Source organism: Argopecten irradians, chromosome 3 (assembly GCF_041381155.1).
Source record: "Argopecten irradians isolate NY chromosome 3, Ai_NY, whole genome shotgun sequence".
Lineage (NCBI taxonomy): Eukaryota > Metazoa > Mollusca > Bivalvia > Pectinida > Pectinidae > Argopecten > Argopecten irradians.
The window spans coordinates 32,381,456-32,400,764 of NC_091136.1; the positions used below are offsets into that span (position 1 = coordinate 32,381,456).

The 19,309-nt window shown below is 35.3% G+C and overlaps 2 protein-coding genes across 4 annotated transcripts in view; both read left to right on the forward strand.

Moving 5' to 3' along the window:
• The first annotated feature begins 4 nt into the window (after positions 1–4).
• LOC138318261 (uncharacterized) lies at positions 5–13,216 on the forward strand. Its single transcript, XM_069260467.1, has 20 exons — positions 5–194; positions 2,106–2,310; positions 2,927–3,093; positions 3,488–3,785; positions 4,357–4,430; positions 4,824–4,877; positions 5,325–5,439; positions 5,928–6,103; positions 6,354–6,584; positions 7,048–7,256; positions 7,499–7,639; positions 7,823–7,966; positions 8,268–8,493; positions 8,925–9,126; positions 9,321–9,518; positions 9,710–9,753; positions 10,142–10,244; positions 10,614–10,807; positions 11,113–11,329; positions 11,847–13,216. Exons 1-20 carry the CDS (start codon positions 33–35, stop codon positions 11,984–11,986), a joined length of 3,300 nt encoding a protein of 1,099 aa, XP_069116568.1. The 5' UTR covers positions 5–32; the 3' UTR covers positions 11,987–13,216.
• Positions 13,217–15,176: 1,960 nt separating this feature from the next.
• Positions 15,177–19,309, forward strand: part of LOC138318263 (1-phosphatidylinositol 4,5-bisphosphate phosphodiesterase beta-4-like) — a 77,930-nt gene continuing 73,797 nt past the window's right edge. For 2 of the 3 annotated variants that reach the window (XM_069260470.1, XM_069260471.1), the window contains exon 1: positions 15,177–15,281. The gene's annotated coding sequence lies outside the window, so the exon portion shown is untranslated. The remainder of the gene's footprint in view (positions 15,282–19,309) is intronic. The other variant, XM_069260472.1, reaches the window with a different exon arrangement.

Sequence of the window (19,309 nt, forward strand, 5' to 3'; positions counted from 1 at the left end):
AAGGCACGCACTGAAGCTTCCTAAGTTTCAAGATGGACGACTGTAATCTTGAAAAGTTAGCTGTCAAACCTGGAAAGCTGACTCCAGCATTCAACAAGGACGTTACAGAATATGCAGTGACGGTTGCAAGTAATGTTGAGAAAATAAGAATTGATCCACTTACAAGTGACACTGGTGCATCATATTCTATTTCGGTACGAGTATGTTTCATTCGTCCTGTTAAGTATTGTGATTTCAGTAACCAGTGCAAATCTGAGCTTGACGCTGCATGACCAGTTTAGCTGGCGTCATTATAGGCTACATTCTTACGCAATTTTTGCATACATATATTCAATATTGTGCATTAATTCTAACGGATTGATATTTGATAATAACTAATAAAATATAAGATGTTTTATATAATGTCTAAAATAGAAATAAGTTAATGAATAAATTTTAAATAAATAATATGAATTTAAGGCAAAGCCTCAGAACAGCGCAGCTGCATGTAAAAATTGTATAACTAGAAAGTTAGGATTATAATCTCAGAATGAGATTAAAATTGTTTAAACTTGTAGTCCAATCATTTATTTCTAAATGTAATTCTTCAACACTATTGGTGGTACATGTTTTGTAGCGGGATTTGACTGGGTTGATCATCGGTGACCAGGTAGCTCAGTCGGTAGAGCACTGGGTTAGTGTTCAGAGGGTTCCGGGTTCGAATCCCGGTCTGGCCGCTACATTTTCTTCTCTCCTGTTACAAAATTGGCACCCAACTAAATAACCCACGGTGGTGGTGTTTGGAAGGGTCTCGTGTGTCTTCGAGGGCGAAGACTTCGAAAAAGGAGGGATGATTGTAGCGGGATTTGACTGGGTTGATCATCGGTGACCAGGTAGCTCAGTCGGTAGAGCACTGGGTTAGTGTTCAGAGGGTTCCGGGTTCGAATCCCGGTCTGGCCGCTACATTTTCTTCTCTCCTGTTACAAAATTGGCACCCAACTAAATAACCCACGGTGGTGGTGTTTGGAAGGGTCTCGTGTGTCTTCGAGGACAAAGACTTCGAAAAAGGAGGGATGAATGTAGCGGGATTTGACTGGGTCAATCATCGGTGACCAGGTAGCTCAGTCGGGAGAGCACTCGGCTAGTGTTCGGAGGTTCCCGGTTTCGAATCCCTGTCTGGCCGCTACATTTTCTCTTCTCCTGTTAAAGTTTTGTGTCTAGCAATATATTGACAGTCGTCATATACAGGAATAGTTTTTGATCTTGTTTCTCCCAAAGGCGTAAAACTTGGCAACATGACATGTATAAAAATGCGTGTGAATATGGGCTGTTATATTTGGCAACAAGATTCATGTTGCGGTTGACGATGCAGTGTGCTCCACAACACACAGACTTTATCATTTTGGCCAGTGCATTCATTGATGTTTGTGTAGTTATCAAAAACTACTTGCAGTAATTTCAAAGTGTATCATGATCTATGGAGAAAATTTCAAATCTCTTCGAGACTTTTCCTGCGGGACACAATTTCAAAGTCCAATGCGAACTGGAATGTATTGGAATCTATATGCTCTATGCGGCCTTCGGCTGCGCAGAGAGCTGCGCTCATAAAAAGCTGTTAGATTTTAGTCAGGTAATAAATTAAACAAAAATAATTCATGTTGTCTACTGTACTGTACAGGGAAAATATTGGTTCTATGAATGTAGTTGTGCTTAGAGGCAGTACAGCATATTATTTTGTATTTCTATTCACTAATGGGTTTTAAAAAAATATATTCGGATAAGTATTTTTAATTGTTTCTGCAATTATTTTCATGCTCGATGTAATGTCTTTTTTTACCACAGTACTAAATTACACAGACCTTGATCTTTGTGCATACATGCATTTTGTATGTTGACATACCCTTTTTATGTTTTGTACGTTTTTGCATGTTATTGTTAGATATATATTTTTTCATTAATAAGTTTATTATAACTGGTTAAGGTAGTCAAAAGTGATGCTCTTTTCTTTTAAATAATTTGTCCTACCTTAGAGAGGCCTAGTAGGTCATCAGTGCATGAGTTTTAAATGTTTTACAATATGAATTCTGTACCGTCACATGTAAGTTTTGTTGTCACCTTACTTGTAGGGAAGTGGAGGAGAAAAAGAAGTTGGGCTACCAGAGGGAGTTGTAACTGACATAAAGATAGAAGTCACATCAGAAGATGGCACTGTCAAAAACTATTTTCTTCATGTCAAACGTCTGTCTGCAAAAGATGCTGTACTCAGTGACTTAAAGTTTTCTCAGGGTTGTCTTATGCCCGATTTTGAATCTTCTGTTACAACCTATTCTTGTAAGTAATCATAGATTCATATTACATATTTATCTCTGGTGATAATGACACATTCCACATATATAGATATATATTCTACATTGTTGCTTTCTGTAGATACAATGTATATGCATTCACATCGTTTACAGCTATTCATGATGAAATATTGTATTTAAAGATGCTCCACCGCTGACAAATGACATTTTTTCACTATCAAAAACACGAGCAGACGACTTAGTATTTTTCTTCAGTTTCAAAAGTTACATACTTTACACCATTACCACCATTGAAAAGTTTGAGCTTCTAATTTCACTTAAAGTTCAAGTTACAAAAAATAATTAACTGCACCCCGAAAAAATTCCGTGGCACTATATCATATATGGAATTAAGTACTGATTGCACATGTACCCAAGGCAAAATAATTTATTCAATAATATTTTTTGTGTTAATTAAACTTATATATACACGATTAAACACCAATTATTGTTCAAGTGATTAATATCATTTATGCTCTGTCGGCGGTGGAGCATCTTTAAATATTCATTTTTGATGTAATTGAGTTTTGATGTTATGTTAAGTCAACAGGCTAAACATTATTACATGTATTGTATTTAACCTAATAGGATCTATTAAATAGGTATATTACCATGCAATGTGGCAAGTGTCACAGCCAAACCAGTTGCTCCAGATCCAAAAAATGTCATTCTGGTATGTGGGGAGAAGCCAGGCACAGCTTATCCCCTTAATGTTGGGGAGACCAACCTCCAAATAGAGGTGACATCAGCTGATGGCTCTAATAAACAGGTAACAAATCATACAGTGACAATCATTATATAATTATTATACAGTTATTAAAAGCCACATTTTGTAATACTTACTATGAAATCTTCTGTAGGACAATTCTTGTTAATGAATGGTAAACATAGAATTTCTTTGATTTATTTATAATTCAGCACTAGTATATTTATTTATAAGTAAGTACATGTACTAGTATATCGATTAATATTTTATATAAAACTTTATGCAAATTTTCAAAATAATAGTTAAAGCTTAATTTTCAACCACAATTCATGCCAGTTATATGTTCTTGAGATATTCAGTATATGTTGGCTGTTGCTCGTATGTATTGCATTTAATTAAATATCAATATGCCACATTTACTAACATGTTCTTAATGAAATATTTGTGTCCATTTCAGACCTACAGTGTTGACGTTCTGAGGAAACCAATGCCTCGATATGCAAAGTTTACAGACCCTGAAATGGTAAGGAAATATGAATGTCCCATATCCCTGGCACCATTGTACCGCCCCATCTCCATCCGAGATAGTGACCCCAAACATACCTACTCAGCCCCTAACATTGACGCCATGACTCGCACTGCCAAGGTAGACCCAATCAGTGGAATGCCTCTTATGGGCGAATGGAGGATAGTAGACATCGCTGTAGAGAAACAGATGGCTGCTACACCAGCAAGCATCCCATTGACATACGGAGGTAATCAGCTGTGAAATCAATTTATTACTTGAAATTATATACATATTTTTCAATGGAGTTCCATTCGAGTAACATTGTAGTGGAATTTAAAGTTAGTTAGTAACTGGTTTACTATCTAAATGGCATTATTTTTTACCATAAACTTTTGCCATATTGTAAAGTGATTCATTTAATTTATGAAAAAATGCATTGTCTGTAAATGATAGCTGAATTTCTTTTTTTGTTGATTAGTTTTGATTTCTGAATTGTATCATCATGTTGACCCTACAAGGCCAACTTTGTAGTAAGGCAAAAAAAAAACATTTATGTCTGTTTAGGGTTACATTGGCAAAAAAAGTAGGGTCGGTAGTTCAGGAGGATATTTTTATTTTTACCCTAAAATAATGGCCTGAACCGAAGTCTGAGATCTAAATCCCGACTTTCAATTTTTTTTCGTATAAAAGTTGGGTAAAAAAATTAGGGTCGGTCGGGTAGACATATTATTTTGTTTGGCCTTAGTGGAAAAGGTATATTTATATTTGATATCAAACTTCAATATTAATGGTATAATTCTGACTTGTATATGTTGTAGGCTCCTCAGATGTTATTAAGTTTGGAGAATTAGCAGCTAGTATTGAGAAGTGTAATGTAGCACCTAAAGTTGAGGTAAATATTTCACATATTTGTTTATGCATCAAAAGGATGAGAGTAAGAGCGACATTCATACATAGTAATTAAGGATTTATATGACAGAAGGCTTTGTCACTGTCTCTTTACACTACTTAACATCACGCTAGATGCCTATGAACATGGAATAAAAACCATTTTTCTCAACAAGTACTTGTCTTATCGAATCAAAAGAACAATGTAAAGCTCAATAAATTTCACGATGTTATCTGTGAAACCATCTAAATACTTTTTTTTCATGAGAGAACCATGAATATCCTTTTCAGTAGATACCCCAGACAGTTTATGCTGTGTCCTTATCATAATAAGTTGTCACACACAAAAATTGACAAGATTTGTTTTGTAAGCATCAGTCTTCTTTTTTCATTCCAGGATATGAAAGACAAATTCAAAAATACTTCAGCTCCATTTAAACACACTGTAAAGGTTAGTATTGTATTATGCTCATAACAGAAGGAGAATAAATATTTGTATGTACATGTACACCATTGGTTCTGTCAAGTGAACAGTCAAACCTGTCTTTACTGACCACCTGTGTATAAAGATCACCTTCTTATTATGTAAATAACAGCATTTTTATCGGGATCCCAAACAACAAGTTTCAACACAATTTGATCAGTGTATATAAACAATACGGTTATGAAGACCATTTTATGTTGTTCCTAAAAACAAGTACACATTGCAGTTTGTTTTAAGTACTGTATGAGGAGTATGTTTCTTTAAACACAAAGATCAGATGATGTATAGGTTACTCTAAGCACCTAATATGATAATCTAAGCACCTAATATGGTATGAATGTAACATGATATCTGTATGTTGATATGATGCTATTAAAGATATCCCATTGATTGTGTCCCATTGTTTACTGACAGGTGAGAGGATGGGAGAAGAACCTACACCAGATATTCGGAGACAATACTGTCGATAAATTAGTTGGACAAGCTAAAGAGAACATCAAAACTTATTTCAAGATGCTGCCAAAACCTGGTTTGTTATTTTTGTTGTTTGATTTAAGCAAGTACCATATTTGACTTAATCGGCACCCAGTGCACCTAAACATTGAAATAAATGGATGATGCTTGATAGGACCAATATGGACCAACCTTTCTCAAAATTATTGCACAAATTAAGTCATTAATAAATTATTAAAAGAAATCAAATAAAGAAAACTACATGGTTTTCATAGTTTCAGTTGTTTTTAATTCAAGGTAAGTAAAAGTGTTGCCTCTAAAACAGGGAATGTTGCATATTCACGGTCAAATACAGTATTATTTTTACGTAACAACATATCATACCTATGATACTGATAAAGCAGGTAATATTCTAGTTCGGTAATGTATGGATGTGGTCAAAACAAAAATTGAACAGTTAGTTACTGGTTTATCGCTTACATGACTCCACCTATTGCCAAACAGAAAACTTGACAAAGTATGAAAGGAATAGGAACTATGTACTGATTCTTCTGTGTCCTACAGGTCAGTTTAAACAGTGGCCAGAGGGGAAAGGTCCTCTAGATTATCTCCTCAGTGCCACTCAGTGTTATGCTGTAGCTGTCTCAAACAAACCTAAAGACGCCAGTCTACACCTACAGCTGGGCATGGTTCTGGAGGAACGCTACTACGCTGAGGACTTGTTTGGTCTTAAAAAAGAAGTAAGTGTAGAGGTTTGAGTAGTCCAATAACAGTAACAAATTTTAAAGAAAATTTCTTGTTCATTGAGAAATGCATGTTTATAAATAAAAATTATAGATGATGCTCAGAAATTCAACTACATTGTATTGTATTGTGTATACATTTCTATTAAACCTGAGAATCCATGTGAAATTATGACATCATTTTTGTAAAGAAATCAAAAATTTAATTTGATGATTTCCACTCAGACAATTCATCTTTACTATTCAGGAAGAATCTGACGGTCTACCATCCATGAATTTGGATGCCAAAGAGAGCTCAAAAGAAGAGGAATGTGCAGCTATTTGTAAACTCCATGGTGTTGATGCTGACACCGCGCCCCTAGCACTCCAACTCAAGGCTATAGACGCAGAGTACCAGCAGCTTAATCAAAGTGGCCAAAGTGCAAAGGCGGACAGGATCATGGGACTGTTTGCCTGGAAGTCAAAACAGGCCAAACCGGTAAGGCTGAGGAATGTATTTGATCCATGACGTAATGTATGAGAGTAATGATAAATACTGTGTGAATCAGGATACTGTGGCAATAATGTACAGTAGAGCATGTTTACAATGAGCTGATGAGTTAAGTGTAGAGGTTTACAACTCCTGCCCCCACCCCATTCCCCCACCAAAAACCAAAAAAACGAAAATAAGATAATAATAAAATTTAATAGAACAAAAATGCTGTTTCCTCAAGTTTTAAAGAAAATTTTTCCTTTTGTTGAAAATAACTCAGCAGTTTTCCACACTAGAATCACTATTAATAATGAACAAACTGATCAATTTAGTTGTTCCATTTTCACTTTTTCATGACAAATTCATTCAATCCTTTCATAATATTATAAAATACCAAGTATGGCATTTCAAAGAGGCCATGAAGCATGAAGTTAAGAGCTGTCTGAATGATTGTGTTTGAATGTGCCAGGAAGGTGCTGCTGCCCAGAAGGCTGAGGATGAGGAGTCAACACTAGGCCAGGCATACCTTAAATACATGGACGCCCTCTCCTTGGACGAGCCCAAAGCTGTGTACAACTTCCATGTGGGTCGCATGCTTGTCATCCAGGGCAAATATGCCGAAGCTATCCCAAGATTGGAAGTAACCATCAACTGGAATGCCCAGCACCAACTGGCAAGGTATTATATAACATGATGCAAACTTCTCACTTATTCTGTTATAGTTCATGTTACTGTAAACCAACTTATTTTCTCAAGGATTTTGCAGATGAGAAATATCTGCAAAAATGCCCTTAGTTATAAAAACGTGAAATTTAGTTGCCGTAGAAAAAAACTAGGTCTTCCTCACAGAGCATTCAGTTGTTGACCAATAAAACTTAAAGTTTCTGGATGAAAAGATTTGTTGTTGAATTTGATTTTAGATTTTATCTTGGACTGGCCCTAGCATTCCAGCCAGGAGGTCCTGGAGCCCGCACCAAGGAGACCATAGGATATCTGTTGGAGATCATGGAAACTCTCCTTCAGGAAAATACTAAAGACTTGCTGTCTGCACAGCAAACATGGTGAGTTTCAATTTCAAGTTTTTTTCTGAGTTTCACTCATTCACCCTTGGAGTCACATTTGAACTGTTCTAATTCAAAGGCTGGAATAGTTCATGATGAATTTTTAGGGGGGGGACAAGTTAAATGATCCTCCTTTTTAAGATTTATAGTTATTTTAAGTTGGTGTATGATACCTACTTACAGGGAGTTAAATCCTATCCTCCATGCTGAAAACCTTGTACGGTCCAGTAATGTCCATCTGTTGCGTGGCATCATCTGTCTTGGAGTCTTCCTCAACCAGAACCCGGATGTCAAGGACTGTATGGCTGCCCAGGACGTGTTCCACACGTAAGTATGGCTCTTCTGTATTTGCATATTGCATAGTTATTTGCCCTTGGTCGTAGGTACTCAACATTGTTTTGTGAATGTAGCATCAAAGTTTTTTAGAAAAAACAATGTAATTTTACTCACAAAATAATGATGTCACAATCCATACCTATTTGCAAGCGGATAACTCTGTGCTATGCAAGTAATTTGAATACGTGTATACACATAACTTAATTATTTTACAAAACTTGTAATCATATTATAAGTTGCATGGAGAATTTGGTAAAAAAAATCTATTTGATTTTTATTCGTTTTGGAACAGAGCGGCCCTACTTGCATCCCAGATTCTGCCTAACATCTGTAAGGGTGATACCTACAAACAAGTGGAGTGGGTCCTACTGGATGCCCACTCCAATCTACTGAACATGTTATCCCAAAACCAGGCAGGACAGGAGAAGATCATAGCTCAGCGATGTACACAGTTGTCAGCACTCATATTTAGTTCCTCAATTCCAATGAATGATCAGCTTCTTCAACTACAGGAAAAGGTAAGTGGAGGAGAGAAGCCTGCATTAAAGGACAACTGTACATATCAAAACCTCTCTATAGAGACCACGTTTTCTGATTATCATATTAATATTCATTAAATCTGATGCCACCTGCCTGCATTTTTATCATTTTTAACTTACACCCCACTCCACAATGACTCCAACATTAGGTGGGGGATACTGGATTCAGATTGACCGAACAACTACTTTTCCTAATCTAATGAAGGGATTGCAATGAAACTTGTTGGCAATAATCCATATGCAGTACAGATGTGCGTAATCTATATCAGAACAAAATATCTCAACCTTAAGTTATGCCCCTTTTTTTTACAAAACTTGGGGAGGGTTAGTACTATAACATAAATTTCTTGTTTAAATTAGAAAAAACGAATGTTCCATGATATATAATATTTTCATTATTTTGTCCACAGACATGTCAGAAGCTAGTACAGATCCAGCCATGCAGTAGTCATGCCTTGTACCTTTTGGGTGCCGCCCAGTTTGCTGAGTATGAAAACACACCTGCTGGGGATATGGCTAATAACTTGCTACAGAGCAGCATCTCCTCATATCAGGTATCCATTGACCTGGAAGGAAAACCAATGGCTGGCACTCCCTCTGAAAAACTAACAGGTAAAATTGTAGACTTCAGCTATGATTTTCAATCTGGTCCCAAAACACTTTCATTATGCATACTGTACATTGATAATCTTTAAAGATATTTGTCAAGAAGAAACTTTAACAAATCAAATATGATTATATGAAAAACAATAGTATCAATGTTTTCTCTTCATTCAATTTTCTAATCATTATATTTCGTGATTTAGGTCAGGAATGGTGGCAGAAGAAAATTAAGGAAGAAGAGGAGAAGAAAAAAGCTGAGGAGGCCAAAAAGGCAGCGGCTGAAGCGGCTGCTAAACCAGCTGGCAAGGGTGCACCTGCTGCTCGAGGTGGGGCAGCCGTCAGAGGAGCTGCAAGAGGGGCACCTGCTGCTAGGGGCAGGGGTGCACCTCCAACAAGGGGAGGTAATTTATATACATATTACTCTGTTTGGTGTTTCATCTTTTATGTCCAATTTTTTTTCCAATTCGCATACTTATATGTTCATTGAAACAGAACTTAATATGGGATTACACACTGAAAAATATGTCTGCATGAGCATTTGTTTTTTTTAACATTATTTGTGTGAGCTTTAGCATAACTTTCGTTTTCCAAGGTGCTGCTGCAAGAGGAGCTGCACGAGGTGGAACAGCAGCCAAGGTATTTATTGTGCATCTCATCATCAAATTATGTTTTCTGTCATTTTGAAGCTGATACACCTACATGTGTATCTGTTACCTTTGACTGTAAACCCATGAAATTCAAATGTGATAAATTATTGGAAGTTTATTAAATTCTTATTCTGTGTTATGACAGCTGTCATATTGTGTACAGCTTTGCATGTCTCTCGGATTCTGAGTGAGATTTCAATATCAAATCATCACTCCAATCCAATTTAACATGTGTTGACTTGTACATTTATACATGAAAAGGAAGTTCTATCAAAATCATGAAAAACCAACCCAAAAGTATGCCAATAAAGTATGCCAATATAAATGTGTTATGGAATTATAACATGACTTTATTTCCGACGACTGTACTTTGACAGGCACCAGCCGGTAAGGCTGCACCTGCTCCAGTCAAACCTGCTCCTGGAAAGCCAGCAGCAAAGACTCCAAACTGTGACCACAAGGGATCCGCCAAAAAAGAAGGTGAGTCTTTTCCGAAAATTGTCTGTTTAGATTTAATTGCACTCAGTTTGGTTATATTTAATGTAGATAAATGAATCAAGCAGCAAAGGCTTCCATATTTAAACATTAAATAACCTAATGGAAACAGGTACAGAAAGGCCTGCCTTAGCAACCACCTATCTATAATGACCACCTGCTTAATAAGATGGCATTCTTGGGGTCCCAAATGGTCTATGTCTTGACAGGTTTGACCGTAAATAAATTTTGATGGGCTCAAGTTTTACTGAATAGTCAGTCTTGTCAGTAAATTCCTTTAAATAACTTCGTTAGTTTTGTTATCATCGTCCCATTTTTAATTGATTTTTAAAAGTGAGGTTATATATCTGATAGAAGAAGTACCTGCAGCCAAGCCTCCTGCCTCGACAGCCCCTCCAGCAGAAGCCCCTGCCGCACCCCCTAAAGGGACCCCTATCAACAGGACATCTTATTACCCCCATCTTGGCTTAGCAAGGGCTTATAGGGCCGCTGGAAACATCCCAGAATCCCAGAAAAACTACAATGATGTCATCGTCATGTCACCAGAGGTATGACTTAGCTACTTAAAAATTATACAGATACATCAATCTAAAAATGCAGGATTACAAAAGTAAAATAACATTGTGTATCAGGTGTGATAAATACCATATGGTATTGACACAAGTTTCAGATTCCATTTATCACATGCTCTATTTCTTTGAAAATAATAAGCGGAATTGCTCTCTTGATAACATATGTTTTACAAATGTCATTTATTACGATAAGTGCATGTACATATATATGACATGAAGGAATGTGATATAAAGAAGTGCTTACTACAGACATATTAACTGGTCCTATTGATATTCCCAAGGTACACGATGCCTATATAGAGATGGCTGAAATGTTGACCAAGTCCGACCCTGCTGCCGCTGTGGATGTCTATGCTAAGTTCCCAATGCCTGAGGAACCATCTTTTGATGATGCCTTTATACTTGGAGAACTAGTTCGACTTCTGATGAAGACAGAGAGCTATGATGATCCACGTCTACAAACCTATATGATATCTTATGGACGTGTTTTGGGACTAGGTAAGATCACAGATTAACTTCCCTTTCAAATTTTATGTTTATACTTAATTTGAAAGTCTGGAGCAAGAAAATAGCTTACTGTAATAATAAAGTTAGTGGGGTATATTGGAATCAGCTTGTCCGTTCATCCATTTGTCCATCCATAAAAACTCCTCCTAAACTATGTCATTTTCAATGAACTTGACAGCAATGTTAGGGACCATTATTTTGTAGATTTAAAAAAAATATATTTTCCAGGAGAGACCACTGCTGTACCAGTATATATGATAAATACAACATCTATAGTACTGTTAATGAATCAATCTTATATGAATTGGCCCCAATTTTCGAAACAAAAACTATGACTAAAATCAAAGCTTCAGTTTTCTCGGTATGATTTAACTTAATGGTATGTATTAAACTGACTTTTAAGGCCGTTTTTGACTTGAAGGAATAGTTCATCCAAACCCCAGATTATGGGATCTTATAGATATGTAGTACGGGTATTATCTGATACTTTTGTCTGTTATGTTATCAGGTGTATTGGAGAGATATGTCAAAATCCTGGAGGATAAATTTAAGAACAACCTTCTGAAGAATGTTTACGCAGGTGTGAACAAGAAAGATGTGGATGATCCAGATTTACAAGCTTTCTTCAAATTCAAATGTTGGCTGTAACATTGTGAGAACAAATTCTCATAAAAACCAGTTAAAATTGTGATAAAAGCATTCTGTCAAAGCATTACATGAACGAGACATTTGTATCCTATTTGAGACCAAATGAGTGATTGAGATTCTTTTTCTGATGACTTTGTGGAACATACATGTATTGTCATCCTAGATTGTGACAAACTTGTGAGAGTATATATTTATAAACTGAAAACTTCACAGACACTGACCGATTGTAAAATTAACAAGTAAATTACAATCAAATGTCTTAAGAAAAGTGCCAAAATGATGAAAAAATAGATCACATTTATATCTAGCTTGTTATACAATAGCTATTGTACACATTGTGAATTGTTCGTATACAATTTGTAGATATATAATATATACATACACATTGTATGTAACTGAGATATTATATTGTTAAAGTTTCCTGATGTAAAACTATTACCAATACAGTACTGTATATAAAACTTAGTGACCATGACACATGAATGTCAACTTCAAGGGGATGATTATTGTTCTTATAGAATTAATGTCCGTCTGACTTTTAATTACATACTTCAGAGTTATAGCATGCTGTCAAACAGTGCGATGTGGTGGGAGGGGCAGGTTATCAGACTTTGATGGTGGGAGGAAACATGACATGTTAAATGTGACTCTGATCTCTCACTGCCATTAAACAACACTATATATACAGTCACAGGTATATAATATCATCAGGTAAAATAATACAACCAGGTAACAAATAACAAAAGATCTGTTTCAGTAATAGCCCTAATAGCTCCACAAAGGAAAGGAAATATCACTCCTATATTTATACATGTATATATTTTTTCACATTTTAGATAATTTGTTTAAATAAGTAGCTGATTAGTTTGGTCGAGGATACAATCATACTATGGGTTACTGAAAAATGCTTCTTATCTTATGAGTGTGAAAACAGACTGTTTTGTTAATTGAAAATATAAATGCTCCAGCAAGTTATATATATATTCATTCATACATGATCATTGTCAAAATTAGAAAGATTTCTTGAAATGTTTATATTCTGTGTACCTATGTGTTTTCTAGCTGTGATATATGTGTATGCCAAAGGTATTTTGTTGTGATAGCTTTGTTGTGTGAATAGATTTTATTTTTATATTCACTGTAGTAACAGGGTATACATATGCCCCATAATTTATGTAATTGTGTGACTCTATTAATTTAACAACTCTATCAATATAAAGATAAACATAGCAAAAAGATTACTTTGTTGTTTATTCAATTTAACTTCATGAATTGCTTGTTTAATTAGCCTGTAGAACAAGCATTGTGACTAGTTTGAAAAAACATTTAAAAATCAATTTTTATCTTGTTCAACAGGTACCTCCATTTATCTAAACATCTAGTTTGTATGTGATCAATATAAAGACTTCGGAAACAGGAGATATTTTACTGAGAAAGTAGAAAAATCTTTCTCAATATCTGTTATTACTCTCAAAGTTAACTGTTATCTACTTTGACATACAATATGCACAACTAGTAAGAGGCCAATAGGGCCTACTCGGGTATATTGTTTACTCAAGTATTTAACAGACTGTTTGCTTTAAATAATAACAATAACATTATAGATATAGCCAATCTCTAATGGGACCCATTATATTAGTAATTTGTATACCATATTTGCCGTAATTGGTGCTTAGGTAATTGTAACAAAGGGGGACTTATTAATGAACAAAAATGTAAGTTGTAGAGGAAAAAATTCAACCATATCTTAAATCTTTCTGTACTCATGGTACATAAATCTGTTATAGTAAATATGCATATAATATGCCTTTTATTCTTTGTGACACATTATTATGTCATAATTTGCATGTAAAAGACTCGCAAGTTCATGTAATATGGGATACAAAGTTGATGTTAGAAGCATCACATGCTGTAAAACATTGTTTACACAACTTCAACTCTTCTCCAGAAAAGGGAAGGGGTGCTTATAGGAGGAGGGGCACTAATTACGGCGAATATAGTACGTGTTAGCCAATTACCTGTAAGTTTTTTGTTTTACTCTTCAAACTTCTTGGAGTCACCCACACCTCGTGCAACTTTAAGATTTCTTTCTCCATATCAATTAGATATTATCACTATTTCGTGACCCTGTAGCTCAAACTGACCCTTTTAGCCATGCAAACATAAAAATTAACCCATAGTCCCCACAGAATCCACTTTTTCTCATGGCCCTGGCTATAGAGGTCAGCCAAACCATTTGTACCATTTTTTAATTTCAACCTCATATACCATAGAAATGAATACTGCCCTATGCACAATCTGCAAAACTATTATATACTTTTAAACGTCCCATTTGACTTTGTCCTATTTGACATAAATAATTATCACTTAACTACAGAGGTAATATTTTTTTTCCTAAATCCTAAATCGATCAGCTTTCTTAGCAAACTCATTTAAAAATGGTGATATATGAAAACATATGTACATTTCACCTTCCTTAATGAAAATTATTAAAATAATATGGAGATTATTTTTATTAAACAATCATATCGTCATCTCTTTAGGATATTTTTTCATGTTATGCTAGATTGTTGATTATTTAATAGCAAGCTTTTAATTTGTAAGCAAATCCATGACAACATATGTTTTACTTGAAATACTTACATGTGACTTAAAATGTCAAAATTTTCCTTCTAATCTGGAAAAGATATACCGGGTATTATTTAATGAACATATATCATATTGTTTAATATTTAGCTTCTGATAATATTTAGGGGGAAAATGATCAATTTACATGTAGTCTGCTAGAATCTATACTTTCTAATATTTACTCTTTTATCTACAAATATTAAATGTGTAGATATGACATCCTGGAAATTTACATTTTACTTATTATGAAAAGCACTTCTATCTAAAAATACAAATGTGCTTTATAAATGATTTGTAAAAATCAATGAAAACTCAAAAGGCAACTGAAATAAAATGATTACAAAACAATGTAAACATTATAAAGAAGTCGATAAAGACTGGGAAGCAGTATGACGTAAAACAGATCTAGAGTTAATTTACTATATTTAATGAGAGAAGATTCTATTCGAGTGTCCCTTCCTGCTACCCCGCTATATATTCCCCGGGAATATTCGCGCTGCTGAGGAGAGCGAGAGCTACGCCAATCACATGATCGTTAGACCCCATTCGATTGGCTGCTTATGTCAACATAATACGGTAGTGAGTGAAAATGGCAGAGCACGAAATACCACCTCGGATGAAATAAGAGGAGAGCTAGAGATACTATTTGAATGTTTCATTATTAAAGGTAAGTTGTTTTTATTCACAAGTGTAATATACACGTTGTCCGAAAAATAACCCGTCTTTGTGCATTTGACTGTCTGTTTGGGGGCTTTTCAAGGCCGGTTGGCGAGGAATGTTGCTGGAAAAATCATCACTTTCTCGGCCTACACATACTTAGTAAAAGACGTCAAATATTTGCGTAAATTATACATGCCGGCTATGGCGAAATAGTTATGGAAGGGATGTAATGTTACGATAGTTGGTTCACAAACGCGATATGTACATGTGAAGTCAGGACTCTGTATAATGTTGTTATATAGAGCACCTAGGCAGGCCATGCCGTGTTTGGTAGACGGCAGTGGAGCGTGCAGTTGTGTGTTTTTATTGACAAACACTTTGTCTCGGAACGCTGATTAGATCTCACGTATGTTTGCTTCCCTGTTAAAATCACGTATAGAGTTTTTATGACCAAGGTTCCAAACTTCACTGACTTCGGTTTTATGTGTTCTTTGCGATGTAACATTAATATTAAATTAAATAGGAGATTTTAAAGTTGTCATTATTGCATTAGTATCTTTTCTAATGTCTGGAGATTCAGAATTTGTATAATTGTATGATAATGTAAATAGACTCTCAAACCATGCTGTAGGTATGACAGAGCAGTAATTAACTCAGATTTAATTACAAACACTCCAGTATATTAATTGATCTGTTTAACTTCATAAATATTGAACGTTATCTTTTGCCTTTGTCAAAAAAAGAGGAATAGAAATTAAATTAGACTATTTCCTGCCACAGTATTGGTTCACACAGTCTTTAACACTAGAAGTTCATATTATATTGGTCACAGGTAATTCACTTTAACCATAAACAAGACTGTTGAGGACATGTCATATATCAGAATTTAATTAGGTCACTCATTGACCTACATTTTGATCTATGATCAACATAATAGTAACAGTATTTGTAACTGAAACTAAAAAAATTGTTGTTGTCAGTTGATCAAGATACAGCTGGGCCCAGTTTCATAATCATTCCTTAAGTTTGAGGAATTCTTCAAATTTAAGGTGTGTTTGTGAAACTGGGCCTTGATCATATGGGGTAATTGCAGAGTGTCCCATATCAAATATAGGTATTAATTGTTACATCAAATCATGCCTATATATGCATTTTAACCTTTAACCCCAACAAGAAGCAATCTTGACCCTATCTTTTTCACAACTACATGTATTTATTCTGAATCAAGCATTGATATTGTTGGAATTCACCTTACACATATATTTCCCCTTTATTTGGCACTTACAGAAAAAAGCTGTAGCCGGATATTTTAGAATTTCAGCATGTGTGCGAATTCGACTGACTTACTTCTAATTAAAAGGCAAAACATTATTTGAAAGAGGGACATACTGTATATATTTGTAACATTGTTTTCATTTTTAGCTAAAATATGTTTATGATAAATAATACTGAATTTTCATACTATGACTAAATATGTATTTAATGTTTCATTGAAGTTGCACTACAATTGAATGGAGACTGAGAGACAATTAAAACTTGATTGGTGTAGTACATGCTTTTAAGCCTGCATTTATCTTTCAACTAGAAGGCATGGGTTTGATCCAGGAACTGACATGAAAAGGTCAGGGGTCGCTTGTTGGTCATGTGTCCAGGGCAAGACATATCCCAGGTCCGATGGCCCGAGACCAGTAAAACATGATCCCGGGCAAGTGTAAATTGGTGTAAACTTGCCCGGTTTTAATGTTAATTACCCTGTTTTGGGTAAAATAAGACTGAAATTTTAAGGGCAAGTGATTTTCAAAATAAGTTTCTTGCCCTGGTCCCCCCCCCCCCCCCCCCCCCCCCCCCCCCCAGCACTCTGGTTTCTCAGGTCATTATAGTTAGCATGCTGTTCAGAATGCTTTCCTTTTGACAGTTGAAAGCTTTATTAAAAACCCATGGTCTGACTGTTTTACATATACCGAATTCTACCCAATAAGCGCACATGTCCCTATAAGCGCCCCTCCCCCTTTTTGAGGCCTCAATTTCAATTGCCCAGGCATGAATAAGGACCAAAACTACATAAAACGATATAAATTTGCAATAATTTTGACTTATTAGCACCCTTTCATTTTTATCAATTTTCTAATCGCCCTGGGTGCTTATTGGGTCAAATACGGTATTATATTCGCCATAATTGGCGCACAGGGGGAGCTTATGAGGTGCGAAAATGTAAGTTGTGTGTAAAAAAATCAGCCATATTTTAACTCTTTGTGTACTTATGATACATTTACCTTTCATAGTATACATCCGTCCTTACAAGACCCTGACTGTTGATAGGACGTCAATATCCAAAGCAAACCAATCGCAGTAATTATAAGCATGCATATTTATTATGTGTCCTTTCCTTTGATACACATTTTTACGTTGTGATTCACAGGTGAACATTAACAAATTACAAGTTCATGTGATATGGGATCATTGGGATGCAATGCCGATCAATGTTATAATATAAGCATTTTTAAATCCATGGGATGGGATGCCAGTGTTTTTCCTGCCTATATATTTGGGGCCGAATTTCTGCCCCATTCCCAATTGTATTTCTTGTATTTTTTTCCCAAATCTATGTCTAAATTTCCCAAATCAGTGACTCTGGCGCACATTTTGTGTTACAAAACAAAAAAATCCGGAAATTCCAAGTCATATTTAGTATGTACATCTTAGACTGGTTCTTAAGGAAGCATTCTTGTTTATTTCTACTTAATACCTCTTCCAAAATTTCCATAAACATAGTTAAAATTTTTCCAAAATTCCTACTTTATCGCTCAAAAATTCCCAATTTTCACCAGGTGGCAATTTCCCAAAATACTCAAGAAAAACACTTGATGCACAGTGGACACCTATACATCACCTTCTCCAGATGAGGGAGGGGTACTAATTATGGCGAGTACGGTATGTAAATATGCTTTGTACCAAACAACAGCATTTATGATCATCAAAAGGACAAGAAGAGAAAAGGACTTGTGCTTTACAAATAAGTGAAAAACTGTTATCAATATTCTTCTGAAGTATTGTCAAGAGGTTTTTTTTATCAAATTCTTTTTTGAAGTTTCACACAGATGTAAGTTGTATGTATAGTTATGATCAATAATCAAAGTGACAGACTGATATCCCAATATTCCAACATGATATCACCCCCTGAACAGCCAGATTAAGATTTGAGGTGGCAGTCCTTTTCCTAGTACCTTGTGTGTGGCTCTCTCTATGAACAAATCTATGTGGGTCCCCATGTGATTTTGTGTCATTTTTCATCAATTTACAGGTTGTGGTAAAACTCACATTACTTCAGTTCAAATGCATGTTTTCCTCCTATCCACATCTAGTGAAAATGACAGCATGCAGATATCAGCATGCAGATAATACATGTATAGATCTATGTCGTGCTCTTTGGACAAAATGACTACATACATGAAATTGAAGGTAGTATTTGATTGATCATTGGTCAGTTTATTAGTGAAAGGTCACACATCGACCCCTGACAGACTGGAGAATAATGAAATTACGATCAAGATTTAATCAGATAGGGGTGTCTCTGTTGTTTAAAATCAGTGGAAAGCTTGATTACATATACTGGTAATTAGAGTTGTGAAAATCACCTGGTCAGGTGAGATGGTCAGTATGTTGCTTATACTAAGCTTAATTAAGGACCATCGTCACATGTCATTCTTTACCATTTTGTTTTTGATACCCTTGACAACATGCATCAACCACCAACAACAGGCAATGATGAATCTGTATATAAGTAATGTAGATCCCTCATCTCAGATGCTAACAAGACACGGTAGCAAATATTGCAATCGATCTGAAACCACAAGAGCTCAGACGAGTCATTTTCTAAGCTTATTTACTGATAAATATCAGATTTAACCAGCTTTGATAAAAAGTATATAGAACTGAGTATCAATCTGCTGTACTTTAAGTCCAATGTACCTAAATCAAACAATGGAATGGTTAGATAAAAAAAAAGGTCTTATAGCTATAGGTGTATGATTAAAT

Bases quoted from the DNA above. Each gene is read 5' to 3' on its own strand.
- LOC138318261 (XM_069260467.1), top strand. From the start codon at position 33: ATGGACGACTGTAATCTTGAAAAGTTAGCTGTCAAACCTGGAAAGCTG. The intron at 4,431-4,823 runs GTAAATATTTCA...TTTTCATTCCAG, and splicing joins ATGTAGCACCTAAAGTTGAG to GATATGAAAGACAAATTCAA. The intron at 5,440-5,927 runs GTTTGTTATTTT...TGTGTCCTACAG, and splicing joins CAAGATGCTGCCAAAACCTG to GTCAGTTTAAACAGTGGCCA.